A 14,295-nucleotide genomic window follows, 5' to 3' on the forward strand; every position below is an offset into this window, starting at 1 on the left:
AGCCTGTGTGATGCTCAAAGCCCTGCCCTTTTCACAGCATTGTGCTATCTCCTTAGTTTCCTGGCCACTCATATTAGAGTCTTCTAAACAGCCTGTTGTTGCTTTTCAGGATGGGAGAGAACCAGTGGAAAGTAACTCTTCTCTACCTTGCTAATGTTTTTAATTATATTGAGGAACAGAAATATTTAAAGTAGTTTGCATTGGAATTGAAAACCAAACATTATGAGTTTCTTCCATTTCATTAAAAGTTACTTAATCTTTAACATCGTTCCCTATATTAAAGCCAAGCAGAGTTTTATCAGGCAATTGCCTCAAAGTTATAATCTGGAAAATCTTTCTGTAATGAAACCCATATGTCATGGACAAAAGGTGCAAAGCCCTGGCAGAGAGGGCTGGTCTTGTGAGAGATTCTGCACCCAATCTCGTTAACCAGGGTGCCTCTGGTAATCCCTCATCCCCTCACCGGTGAGAAATCAATCTGTACCACTGAATCTTTTTCAACCAGCCACCAGAAAATTTACTGCATTGAAGGCAGTTTGGGGATAGTCATTGTGGAAAGGGAGCCAGAGGCAAGGCTAAATGTAGGCCGGAGGATTCAGAGAGTCTAAAGAAGAGATTATATTAAAGCATACACCACCTTCACAGCAAGCAGGATGGAGTCCTCCCTTCAGCCCTGACCTCTCTGAAGTGTACCCAGGTATTTACAGCTACCATGAACCTGACAGCCCGAGAGAAACTATGAAGAGGGTAATAGAAACTGCATAAAAACTGCATAAACCTGGAAGCTGATTATAGTTTATCCATTTGCTATCTATAAATGTGTACATGTTGCCCCTGCCCCACACACTCTGCAGCAGTTCACATGTTCACTGGTGACAGTCTTGATTGTGACTTTCTCAGTTTATGGTCTGTGCCCAGCATGGGAGGGCCTGAAAACCATGACTTGACGTGGAGGTCATGCTTCTCTTCTACTCAGCATGCACTGTGCTGGCTGAAGACCAGTGATTGGCATAGTGATTGGAAAGTGGTGGCAATGTTGCCTTCCCATTGAATCTTATAATCCTAGAGAATTAATCCAGAATTAGAATACAGTTAAGAAGTGTTGTTGACTCCAGATAAAACTCTCTCTAGCAATCTTAATGTCTCTAGGATGGTCTTCTAACACATTGTGGAAAAAAAGAACCAGGAGAGAAGGCAGGGATTGGAAGTGCCAAACTGAGGAGCATGTAATCTCACCCCGGCCATTAATGCGAGAATTATACCAAGCTGTAACTACTGGGAAGAAAGAGGGATGGAACTAGGCAGAGGGAATAGAAATACCCTCCTCTCCTCTGTAAGCAAGCCGTGGCCTTCTCTAAAGGCTTTTTCCCCAAAGAGATTTGAAGTCCTTGATGGGAGTTTTTTAGTAAAATACATTTGCATATAAAACCCTACTGGAAGGTGTGTGTATGTGTGTGTTTGTGGAAGAGGAATACAGAATAGTAGCAGAAGGCTGTCTCCCTACTCCTAATGGGATTTTGTAGCAGCATGTGCGAGTTTGTTTCAGAAGTCAAAAATGAACAGATGTTGGTATAAATTACCTCTGTGTCTGATGTCTTGCAAATTAAAAGCGCGGTTGGCATCACTAAACAATTTCACTAGGTTTAGGGGGGTGCAGTTAGCGGGCGGTGATTACTGTAGCAGGTCGGTAAGAATCTTCACACTGCAGTAGAACAGGAAAGCAAGGATAAAGAAATAAGGAATAAAATAAGGGGTATGTGAATTAATCAGAGATGTTAACATCTTTGATGACAAGTGAACAGGAGGGCACGTGCTCTGGAGCAGCCCCTGACCCACAGCAATTTCTCTGTGCACAAAAAGGGGTTGGTGCTTAGGATGTGATTTATAGGGCACAGCCCTCTTTTAGGGAGCAGCTATGTCACCAATTCGTATATCTCCTATATGGACCGGTGAGTAGGAAAACTTTCTCCCCTCCCATGTAGAAGATGATGTCTTTTGAATTACTTCTACTTTTACGGTGGTTTGCTGCAGCTCTGTGTACTTAGATTAGGTTGAAGGGGGAGGAATGATTGAGTGGAAAGGGGGTTGTTAAAAAAGGATTGGTTAAATTCAAGGAGAGCTTGCCACTGAGAGACTTTGGAATATCCATTATTTTTCCTTTTAAATCCTTTTCATCCCTTCAATAGATTGGGTCTTTTAAATTTTTAAGTCTCAATATATTGGTCATTCTCCCATTTGAGGACAAAACAGTAAAGAATTGGGGGAACCGAAGGGCAGCAGGCAGAAATAATTAGTAAGATCAGTACAGTGCTCCTGGCCCAGGATTTGGGGAACAAGGGTCTGTTCTACCCAGCAGAGTTTTGAATTACCCAAGTCTGATTTCCAGAGCACCTGCTTCTAGCCATGTTGCAGGATCATTTGATACTGTGTTTAAATGCCTTAATAAGCACTGGAGAGTAGGCAGAAAACCTAACCAGTAGAAATAAATGATGAGACCCACTCTGGCCAGAAGCATACGTCAGTGGCTATAGGATCAAGCTGAGGGAAAGATTCCAAGGAATGGGATTTTTGAAATTGCTAGCCTCCCTTATTACAATTCATTCATTTATTCACTCGTGAAATACTGCATGCAAAAGAAGCAGTAGACTACTTACCTTCCTCTGAAAAGTGCTGTGTTAATAATACCACTACACCAAGCATGAGCAGGGCCAAATACCCAGGAGGGCAAGACAGGTGGTTTAATATGCTACTCATTTTACAGATGAAGAAACTGAGGCTCAGAGATCTTACCCAACTCACAGTGTCACCTGGCTGCTAAATACTAGAGTTCAGCTTAAACTGAGTTCAGATTCTATGTTCTCTGAAGAAATGCATGCTATTTCTCATGGGCAAGAAAATACTCGTTTGGATTTCCTCTAGAGTAATTAGTCCTTGTCCCTGGATCTTTCCATTAATCTGATACTACTTCCATCAAGGGAAATGATTTTTCTTGCCAAATGATCAAGATAAATTTAAAAAGAATCCCACAATGTAGAGAATGGAGCAACAGGGCCACTAACAAGTCTTCTTGTTTGTCTATGGAAGGGAAGGAAAGTAACTTTATTGTATTTCTACTTGGTTCTAGTTCCTTTGTCTATTATCACTCATCCAGCCAACATTTATTCAGCAGATACCAGGTCCCTCACTGAACTAGGGCCTGGTGATATAACAAATAATAAAACACTACCTCTGCCCTCAGTTCTTACACTTGCATGGAGGAAGACAAGTATATCTACAAGTAACTGCAAGTCTTATAGGAACTTTGTATGTATGGGATTTGGGGTAAATCCACCAAGGAAGGAATGGTCAGTTTGATTCAGGCCAGCGTAGGGTTGTGGGCACATGAGACAAGACCCAACACTGGGGCTTCCATTCCTAGTTAATGGGGTTTCCTTTCCCTTTGTTGGAGCTCTGGAACTTGTGAAAGATGGAGAGTGCAAGACTGCAGTTACCAGAAGCTTTCCTATGGTTACAAAGTTTGTATTGTTTTATTTTTCCCTTGTACAAATAAACCAAGAACTGTTAAATGTAGTTGGTGGGGGTGGAGAGTGGAAACCCATTCATGTAGAACCATTTGCTCTATACTTGGGAAAGGGAGCGAGGAGGCTCGGGTGAAGGTCCTTCTCATCCCTGCAGGTGCCTCCCTAGCCACCTCACTCCTTTGGCCAAGATGGAGACATGTCGTTGGGAGACCAACCACAGGGCACCACAGCCTGCTGTGTGTCCTCTGCATGGTTCCAGAAGACTTCTGGCCCCCAGGGTCAGCCATCAGAAGCTTTCAGCACTCTTACATCCATTTAAGAGACGTAAAAAGATGATCTTGTGGGGATGTGGATGAAGGGGGTGTTATGCTGTGTACGATTTTTGAGGATTTGCTTGACAGAGCTAAAATGGGGGGTTTTGGAGTGGGTCTTGTAATTGAGAAATGTTTAACTTTCATTTCAGAGCTTCATATGTAGGAAAGTAGCTGTATAAACCCTCTTGTAACTACAGCATTCAAAGATTGATGGTGCTGAAAGTCAGAGAAAGATACATAAACCTTGCCTGGCTATATTAAATATCTAAGGACTGACAATGCCAAGAGAGAGAAGACCAAAGCTCTATAAACCCTACTTTATTACTCTATCCACAGATGAACTGCACTGAGGGAATATAAACCCTGTTACATTACAGTATCCAGGGACCGCACTGCTGAGAGATGGGGTAAATGATCTCTAATTTTGATTTGAGATTCTAAATGTCCAGAGACCAACAACCCAGAGAAGACTCTTATCTTCGTTGGATTTTAGCCTCCAAGAGCAAACCTCCTGAGATAGTGAACATGAGTATTAGGTTACATTCTTGAGAGAGAAAGAGGTTTTGGAGGAATTCCCTGGTGATTTTTTTTTCCTTAAGGGTAAATGATAAAGTTCCCCAGTTGCCCTGCACCTTATAGTAATTACCAACTTCAGAACAGTTTTGTATGGTTTTAGTTATCAATAGTGGTTTGTTTTTCCCCTTTTATGGAGATTAGTAGTGATTGAATCTGTTATGGTAGCAACTTTGTATACAATTTAAATCAATCTGCATTTTAAAATTGTTTCCCTGTGAACCCTCTTTCAGATTTTAGGTCTTCATTGATCTTTCATTTGCTTTGTGATTCCAGCCAGAGAGATGACACGGGGGAAATTCCTCAACATTCTAGAGAAGCCCAAGAAGTAGTAGCTGCTTATGGACAGGATGTCCTGGGGACTGGAGCCACGCTCTCCTCCCAGTGCAGCTCTGATGACGCGCACCTCTCTGCCTCCTGGCCAGAGGCCGGAGGGTGCACCTCCAGGACTGAGCCTCTCCCCTGCTCCTGGCACTCTGCGCCTCTGAGGACACTTCAGCGGCAAGAGAAGAATCTGCTCTACCCAAGGATCAGTGCAGTTACTCAGTCAGCTTCCAGACTTTGACTGTCTCATCCTCTGCTGTTGGTAACACCAGAGGGCATATCACTCTTAAAGGTCAAAGTTCTGCTTTCCGGCAGTGACTCAGGAGCTCCAGGATCTTACAGTTGATTTGATTCAACGATGGCAAGTCAGTTGCACATGTTGACTGGACGAGTTCTTTTGAACTGTGCTTGATCTCTTAGGAATATTTATGATGCGAGGAGACCAGAGACCAATTCAATTCCGGACCAGACCATGCAGCTTGACCTGTAAACTCGCCAGTGCATGCTAGGTTCCAGGAATCCCCGGCTGGAGAAATGCTTTTAAAATTCTGCACCTCTCATGATAGTTCCATTCCGCACCTCCCAACCCCCACCGTAAAGGGGATCCCAGTGTGTCAAGTCCTTCCAGGGATTAGCTTGTAGAGTAAAAGGCACATGCAAGGTTGCTTTGAGTTCTAGACCTCACGACCAACCTAAAGGTGATGGAAAGGACTTCTGAGTTCTAGTTAATCTGTTACAGATTCAATTAAGAAAGTCAGTACAGCCTGAAAGATAGGAGAAAGGGACTGATTGCAGGAGTTCCCATTTGATTGAAAACTAGAAACTCTAACTGACCTTAAAGAAATGTGCTGTGGAATGGTGGCAATGTTTTGCCCCCCTTGTCCCATCTCACAGCACCCATAGGATAGAAATATACACACACAAAAGAAAAAGAGGATTTCCTGACTTTACAACTCTTATGAAGCTCTTGGCCAGTTATCTGCCTCTGTGTTAAAACCTGAAAATCTAGCCCATGGGTAAAATTAATATATGTGTTCTTATTTTGTTTTAGAAGCCAGCCCCCAGCCTCTGATATTTTGAGAAGTACATGGGGTTTCCTAAGCTTTATGAAAAGAACATCCATATAGCAATAGTGTGTTGGTGTTTGGATGCAAAGAAAGTTGTGGTCAAGGTTTTGGTCCTGATTGTCTGCTAGGGTACAGCACTGCTCAGTTTAGTAGTTCGTCCATTAACCATTTTCTGATACTTCTGCCTTGTTTCCCATGCTAGAATTAATGTTGGCTTTTTCTCTCATTTGTGCCATTTGACCATCCATGCAACTTAAATTATTGACAAGGGGAGTGGAATTTAACGCAAGACACAAAGGAGAGTATGAGAAGGAAAACATTCTGCTTGGATGCTATATGGAAGGTTAGGCTATAGATGCTTTGATCTTAAGCAAAGCTTATTATTGACATTCCTTTATCTTAAATGCGGTTGAAGAGTGTGAAAGATGGGGCGGGAGAGAGAGAAAGGGTGGGGAGGCTGTACAAAAAAATAGTGCCATAATATCATATTCTTCCTTTGCTCTGTTTTTGAGAGTTGATGGGTAGCAGGCACTTCTAAGTGCTTGGGGAAATTGAGAAGTATATGGAGAACATTGGGGTACCTCCCCCAAACCAACTCCTGTCTGTAAACTGAAGCTATAGTAGTTGGTTTTTTGGTCTGCTTTGGCCTCTTCCTTTTACTGTCATCTTATTCACCAGCACTTAATGTAAGTAGATGTTTTAGAATTGCAATATTTATTGGTTTTGTATTTGTCGTCCTTAGAAATGTTAATGATGTATTTTTATATTAATAATATAAATTTATGTACAATGTGTGCATGTATGTATTTCAGGGTGTTAGAGGATTGTACTTTGTATATGATGGTTTCTGTGTCATCATAATAAATACGTCTCTTTTATAGGAGAGTGAGTTTTTCTCAAAGGGAAAAACTTTGCATATTTAAAGCATAGACCTTATCAGAAAGCACAACTATAACGGCAAATGACCTACTGTCTTCCCCTTAATATCACAGTGGGTGGGCGGTCATCTACTGAGTGGTCTCCAGCTGCCAGTCTGTCCTACCAGCCGACCAGCTCATTACTACTCAACTCTCTAAAGTGGTATTTAAAAATCTTTAATAAAGTCTAGATCTCTCATCCTGGCCTGTAAAACTGTCTCCATGTAATCCTAATCAACCCTCCAGTTTGATTTCCTTTCTCTCCGGTATATGAAGTCTCTGTTCCAGTTAATCTGAACAATTCCCAGTTCCTCACTTATATAACTTTTCTCATGCCATTGAGTTCCTAGAAAGTCTTGCATCCTTTTCATACACATCAACCTGTCCTTCCTGTAAACTCCTGATGATCCAGTTGGAGATACTCCTTCCCCCTGCATTCCTATAGCATTTATGTATACCATCCTTACGACTCTTATTACCACACTCCATCTTATTTGTAAGTGATCTGGCTTTGTATCTTATCGCCCCCCCTGATTATATGCTCCCCGAGATTGTGGCTGTCTCCCACACATCTAGTTGTTCAGTGTCTTCTTTGAACTGGGGGTTCAAGACCTGTATCTATTTGCAAGCTTCCAGTTAAACACGATGAATCAAAAACAAATATTTCTCTGCCACCTACTAAATCCTATAGTGTGAGTGCCTTTACAACTCTGTTCAAGAACTAGAGAAGAGGAGGTATTAATCCGTACTACTGCTGTCACCCATCGACAGTGTATCTGCTCCAGACCAGAGGTGCCCTTTTAGAGAAAGCATTTCATTTTAAGGAAAGCAAATTGCTTGGCATCGTTGATTCATCATTGATTTTCAAGAAAACATCTGGGTGGACAGTAGATTTCTGTGATCTAGAAAAACATGGCTGGTTGACTGACTAAAAAGGTACAGCGTTACAAATACTATGCTCTGACTCCTTACAGATTATTTTTCTAGTAAGTAATGACTTCTTATTTGCCTACAGATTTGAGTTCCCTTTCCATTTGCCATTCCAAATACCATCTTTGGAATGTATCTGTTGGCTATGAGCAGCACCATTTTGAAAAGCATAGCAGTGGTGCCTGGAGGCACATTTTCAAATTCTTGTTCCGATCTTTCCTCACCAACAGTCTCGTTGCTTCTTGCTGTCTGCAGTCTCTCAGGTTTTAGGCCTCAGCTTTGGGATCTGCTTGGCTTTCCTTTCACTGTTGGAGCAGTAGAAGTTCACAGGCTGTCAATTGCATTGATATGAAAATGCTATCATTAATTTTTCTTTATCTTTTTGCTACCCATTTGTTGTGTTTCTTTAATGGACACTTGCTAACTGCTTCTTGTTTTTGGTCCTCTAGCTGCAGGTTATTGTAGCTCCTCTGTCTTCTGGACTCACCTGAAACAGAGCAGTGAAAACGGAGCTGGTGCAAGTCATTCCATTGCCCCTGTGGCTTCTGAAGGATGTTTGGACTTCCATGGGGGCTTTGTAATTCATTTCCAATGGGATGCTCTGGTCCCTTCTGTTTCCTCCAGGATTAAGGCATCACAGGAAGGTAAATGCAGAGCAGGAAGGGAGGAAATGGGCAGTGGGCCAAGGTGAACGGTCCCAGGGATCCAATAACATAGTTTCTTAACCTGCTCTCAGCCTCTGCACAAACTCCATCTCCAAGGATTTGTGTGTTCTCCAGTTTGTTTTCTTCATCCTTTGAGAGCTACAGGACTACCTACCCCTGCATGGGCTTCATTTCACCAGAGGGCCTTGTACCCCCCACCCCCAAAGAATGGGCAGTCATGGGCTCTCCCAGTGCGTGAAGTTCCGACTGGCCTGTAACTGACTTTTCCTATCTCTTTAGGCTTTGGGGCACTTTGGGGATGTGTTCCTGACTGCTTATAGAGGCCACTGTCCTTCCCACCCTTTGCCCAACACTTGTCTTCATGCGCAGGGGTGGTTGGGGGCTACAGGTGGCACCAGGTGCACCGTGAGGCTCCCGGTTGGTGAGTGCTGGCAGAGCCTGTTAATTAGCACATGAACACCCCAATGCTCCATTAGCCAGGCCAGGCATTCGGAACCTTCCCCTCCTGTGGGCCCCTTCCTCCTAATGAGAGCTGGAAGAAGGGCCCTCACAAAACACTGCCTCAGAATAATATTCCGCTTTGTCCCCACCAGTAACCAGGGCTGACAGGATCACTCTGTCCATTTCTCTTCTAATTAGCACAATTCCAGCATAGCCTGAGCCAGCAAATGGAGAAAAGCGATCAAAAGCGATCGGACAACCGTACCGAATCACAAACACAAAGAGGGCCATTCCCTGTAATTAGGTGAGACAATTCCTCAGTCTTTTCTCGGCTGGAGTTTGCCGCTAAGACTCTTGCTGTTTGGGTCCCAGCAACACAAGTTACATGTCTCCCTGGGACACTAATAAGCCCCAAATTGCCTTCCGCTTCACACAACTCTAACCAGAAGACAGATGCAGGGGGGAGGGGGCACAGCGAGGGGACAGGGTCTCTAAACAAGCAGCTGCTGCAATGTTTCCCCAACTCCAAGGAGCAGACACTGGGGCTGAAGGCAGTTGGCTTGAGAGAACCGCCCTGGGTGCAGCCTGGTCCTGTCACCTGAGCTGGGGTCTGAAGCACTGAGAATTCCTGACCCTCAGGAGATGCCCCCTCTGCCCTATTCATGCCCCACCTTCTGTCTGTTGTCCCCATTTGATCTCTTCCTCCCTCCCCCTGCCTGTCCTCAATGGTGGCATCATCCCTGGAACTACATCGGAGCCCTGTTCCACTGTAGTTATGATCTCAAGGATAGCAGACATGCAACGGACATGCAAATTCTGCTCTCAAAGAGCTCGTGACCTGGAAGGGGCCCTTCCTTCCAGCATCCATCACCTCTGTATGTCTGTCTCTTCCCCACCCCCTCCTGCAATCCCCATTCTCACTTCCTAGAAGATTCCTGGTTTTTAAAACAGAAAAGTGGCCCATCAGCTGCCAGGGCAAGAAGCTACAACTGGCCATACTCAATGTGGCTCAGAGGCTGGCCATTTAATAAACAGAAACAGCTCCCTGAGGACTGCAGCCCATTACAGGGATTACTGGGGGTGGTATAGCCATGAACTTGGTCAGGGACAAAGGAATGCAGGGGAGAGTGGCAGCTGGAATCACAATTAAACTCAAGCTCTGAGCTGAGTTGGGCTCACAAATTTTTATCTTTATCCTGCCCTCTACTTTCTGTTTTGATCTATTCTTGATGCTTCTGAAAGTGACCTCCAATACCAGAAAACACTCAATTGTCTAGAATCCAAGGAGCCAGAAAACTCAAGTAATCAGAGTTGCTTTGTTGTTCTGTCTTCTCTATCTGAGACATGGAGAAGTAATGATAAGATTTGACTTTGTAAATAACTTGAGAGATGTCAGAGAACTGATTCAAATTTGTTCAGTCTCCTATAGTTTCTTTGGTTATAAACAGAACTTAGACTAGTACCTGGCACATAATAGGTGCTTAATAAGAATTTGTTGAAAGAATGAACTGCCGTAATACTCAGTGTTCATAGCCCTGCTGCTGGTCTAAGATGTAAGTGAGAGCTTGGATCTGAGAGAGAGGCAGGGATGGGCTTGTGTAAGTCTCTTCTCTCTGAGCCTCAGTGTCCTCGAGGCCTCTTCCATTTTACGTTTTGTTTGTTTGCTTATTTCCCTTAACAGAGGCACTGGGGATTGAACCCAGGACCTCGTACGTGCCAAGCATGGGCTCCACCACTGAGCTATATCCCCCACCCCCTGGGATGGACCTCTTCCATTTTAAAGAGGCAGCCTAGCATTATGGATAAGGGCACAGACCCTGATGTTGGGCTGCGTGGGTCCAAATCTTGTTTCTGCTATCTACTAGCTATGTGACTTTGGGTAAATTATTTAACCTCTCTGTGCCTTAGTTTACTCATTGATGGAATGGGTCCAAGGCTCCTAACTCAACATTATTGTGGCGATTAAATTAGTACTTGCTGGTGTTTTAGAACAGTGCATGGCATATCGTATCCACTGTGTTATTTAATTTTTTATTATACTCACAGTTGTTAAAAATTGATAACCTTTACAGGGAAAATATGATAACTTTTGGTTACCTTGAATAGTCAGTTAAGCAGAAAACCCACTTCTCTAACTCTTTAGAAGAACGGACAGTTTACTGAATACTTCTCCTGCCCTCATTGTTCTGCCCCCTGAGGCAGCCTGTGTCAGTGTGGACACAGTAAATCCCACTGTTGACTGCACAGACAATGGCATTGAAGACCGTTTGTTGGTGAAGAAGGGAGGAAAGGGTATCCTTTGTGACACTGGCAGGTTTCTGGGCTGATATTGAGCTTGACGTAAGGCTTGAGTCATCGTGTTTTACTAGTCTTGGTGGTCCTAATGTATTCTAAGCATCCAGGGTATTCTAGTCACTGTACAGGGATGCTCTTCCCTGTTTTGCTCTGTCCTTCCCACCCCTGCCCCCATCCCTCTTCCAGATGCTCTGTTTCCAGGGCTGAACAAGGTCCACTTGGGCCTGGGGCTCCCCAGGCAGCCTCTTAGCTTTTTCCTCTCTGGGAGCGAATGGAGAACAGCCAGGTCTGATTCTGCAGCCTGAGGCCTCAGGGTCAAGCAGGGCCAAAGGTCACATCCCAGGGCCTTTCCGGATGCAGCCAAGCCAGCCCAGGCCAGCGGCTCCACACAAAGGAGCAGCTGAGAAGAGTCAAGTTGGAAAAGTCATTGACTTGAGACTGAGGGAAAATGAGAAGCAGTGGCTGCAGCCGGCCGCTGGCAAAGCCCCAGGAAGGGCCAGGAGTGATGCGCGGGGGCCAGGAATGGTCTCAGGAGTGGGGTGGCTTGTGGGAAAGCAAGCTCCCATGAGCTTCTTCCTTGGCCTCCTGATCCCCTCCGTCTATCTCTGCTGCCGCCGCCGCCTCTGTCTTCTTACCCTGACCCTCATCCCTTGCTGTCCTCATGGCCCTGCTCATCCAAACCAACTGTCCCCAAGGTCCTTCAAGCCTGTAACGATCGAGGATATTAAGGTACGTTCACGTAGTAAACTGTTATGCAACCATGCAGTAGGTTTGCAAAGAGCTTACAGCATCACAGAAGAAATGGTTTGTCATAAGGGTAAGTGAAATAGCAGGATGTGAAGTTATAAACGCAGCGTGATCTCCAATATGTGGGGGGAAGCAAACAGACCAAGTAGTAATAGTGCCTGCTGCCTGGTTGGAGGGTTATGGGTAATTTTCATTTTCCTCTACAGTTTCCAAACTCCCTATAGAAACATGTATTGCTTCCATAGTGCAGGGAGAAAAAAGTCTCTGGATGTAGAGCTTAAAATGTCCTATCAGCCCAGTCTGTTAACATGCACGGGAGCGCGCGCGCGCGCACACACACACACACACACACACACACACACACACACACACACACACAGAGTTCATCAATGACATTGTTTATAGTAATGACATTAGTTCTTGTGTTTGAAAATGTCATCTGTAAACCTCTAAGTATTTACTGGGCACCGACTAAGCGTCTAGCCCTGCCCTAGACTCTCCACTCCATCACATGTAATGCAGATAAAACGACTTGTTCCCCAACCATACCCAGGCCCATGGCCCACCCCTCCTCATTACTCCACAGAGCCTTTGCTCTGGAACAGAAAAATTTTCACTTGGTAGATGTTCAGTCATAATTGCAAAATAACGTTTTCCTCTGTTCATCCCTACACCGAGGAAAACATATCTAATTTGGCTGTAAACTCTTTAGGCTGAATTTCCCCATCCCTGGGGCACACAAAACGTTACTACAGATGCTGTGTTTGTGAGAGTTTTGTTCGCTGCTTTCTTCCTGCTCACTTTCCCCTTCCCAACTGGGAGAGAAGGAAAAAAAAAAAGATGACTTAGGGGTCAGAGGATTAGGCATGGGTCAGGGCGGAGTCTGGAGTGATACCTGTATTTTCAGCACAGACAGCCAGACGAACGCACTGCACCATCAGGAAAGGGAATGCAAGCTGGGACCTGAGGGACACAAGGGATGTGCAGGAGGTTTCTCTGCAAGATGAGATGCAGAGTCATGGAATTAATAAAGAAGGGATGAAAGCAGCAGGGCTAGAGGACACACAAAAATCATAGAGAAGAATGGACTCTGTCCCTGAGGAATGACCCATTCACCCCCGCCTCGGGCGGCCGGAATATACAAGCCCAGACATCTGACTTGGCCTTGGTGGGCCCAAAGGGGACTTGCTCCTCATTTTCCTTCAGCAGAAATAGATGTCATGATGAGTAAGAAAAATTCTGTGCCTGCCACACCCACTCCCTCCTCCACTTCACCAGTACCTACACTTGTCCATCCTGTTTCCCAAAGAGGTGCTATTTCTGTCCAGCTCAGGACCAAAAACAAAGGGAAAATGTTAGCCCCATGCAGCCCTGAATCCTGCCTGGCCGTCCTGTTAGCCCCGGGGCTTTCAGCCAGAGGAGCTGGGTGGGCCAGATCTGATCTGGATCTGGTGAGCTCTGGAACAGACAGCTGAAGCAATTGTTACAACAGGAGGGTTGCAGGGCAGGCGACACTTCACAACATCACCAAAGATTGATGCAAATTGGTTTGGTTCTGACCCTGTCACACCAGGAAGGATAATGATTCCAGCGGTGCCCGGCCTGGGCGGGGGCACTGAGTGGGGGCCGTGAGGATTGGTGTCTCACTTTGCATCTTCATTAATGATCTGAAAGACAGGGGTAAACAGCATGTTAATGAAACCTGCAGATGATTGGTGTTATAAACCCCAGAGAGGACAGAGAAATAGCACAGCGAGACCCAGAGAGCTTAGAAATATGGTCAGGAGATTGTCAAAGGAGACTTCCCATAGGAAAACGGAAGTCAACATGTCAGGAGAGGGTGATGAAGGTGCCTCTGGGGGGACCCACAAGCCTGGAAAGCAGAGATGGGTGGCAGGGTCAGGAGGCTGAGTGAGGGGATCAGGTTTGGGGTGTGCTGGGGAGCCAGAGGAACTGGCCTTGAGGACCCAGGGGACACATACCCTTGTGCATTTCTGGCAGGACTGACTGCAGCAAGAAGACTGGGGCCAACAGTGTGTGCATCCTGGGGGCCAAGCAGGTTGCATGGGTCCGCTGACCTGTGTCAGCTCCTGTGCCTTCTGCAAGGCTGGGCCCTGACTTCACAGCCACCAACTGTGTCCATTTATGCTCATCCCTGAGCTAAAAGTGCCATTTTGACCTGAATGACCAAAATGAAACAAGTCAAAACACATTTTTAAACTTTGCCCAAAATTATTGGGAATAAGATATTCAAGAGCAGCAGAAAGAAAAATTTCCCCCATCCTCAGTGGTTTCCCATTCAGTAAACACGGCTTGGAGCTATAACTCACTTGCATTAAGTGCAAATATCTTAAGGATACACATGGTTCAATGATTTTTTTCCCCTTAAGCAAATCACTTAACCTCCCCAAGCCTTAATTTCCGGTCTCAAATGGGTATAACTTCAGTATATATCTCATAGTTGTACTGTGAAGATTAAATGAGATAGACTGTGTAAGGCC

The 14,295-nt window shown here is 45.0% G+C and overlaps 1 protein-coding gene across 5 annotated transcripts in view; it reads left to right on the forward strand.

The window, feature by feature from the left end:
* The window catches only part of LIN52 (lin-52 DREAM MuvB core complex component), a 91,961-nt gene extending 85,031 nt beyond the window's left edge, over positions 1 to 6,930 (forward strand). The window contains exons 6-7 of one of the 5 annotated variants that reach the window (XR_001366011.2): positions 4,172 to 4,242; positions 4,685 to 4,814. Coding sequence is in view for 2 of the 5 variants with exons in the window: in XM_032482354.1 (XP_032338245.1) it covers positions 4,642 to 4,973 (332 nt within the window). In the remaining 3 variants the exon portion in view is untranslated. Of the gene's footprint in view, positions 1 to 4,171; positions 4,243 to 4,641 lie in introns of all 5 variants that reach the window. The other 4 variants (XR_004320827.1, XM_032482354.1, XM_032482355.1 and 1 more) reach the window with 4 other exon arrangements.
* The last annotated feature ends 7,365 nt before the right edge of the window (positions 6,931 to 14,295 follow it).

Source organism: Camelus ferus, chromosome 6 (assembly GCF_009834535.1).
Source record: "Camelus ferus isolate YT-003-E chromosome 6, BCGSAC_Cfer_1.0, whole genome shotgun sequence".
Taxonomy (NCBI): Eukaryota; Metazoa; Chordata; class Mammalia; order Artiodactyla; family Camelidae; genus Camelus; species Camelus ferus.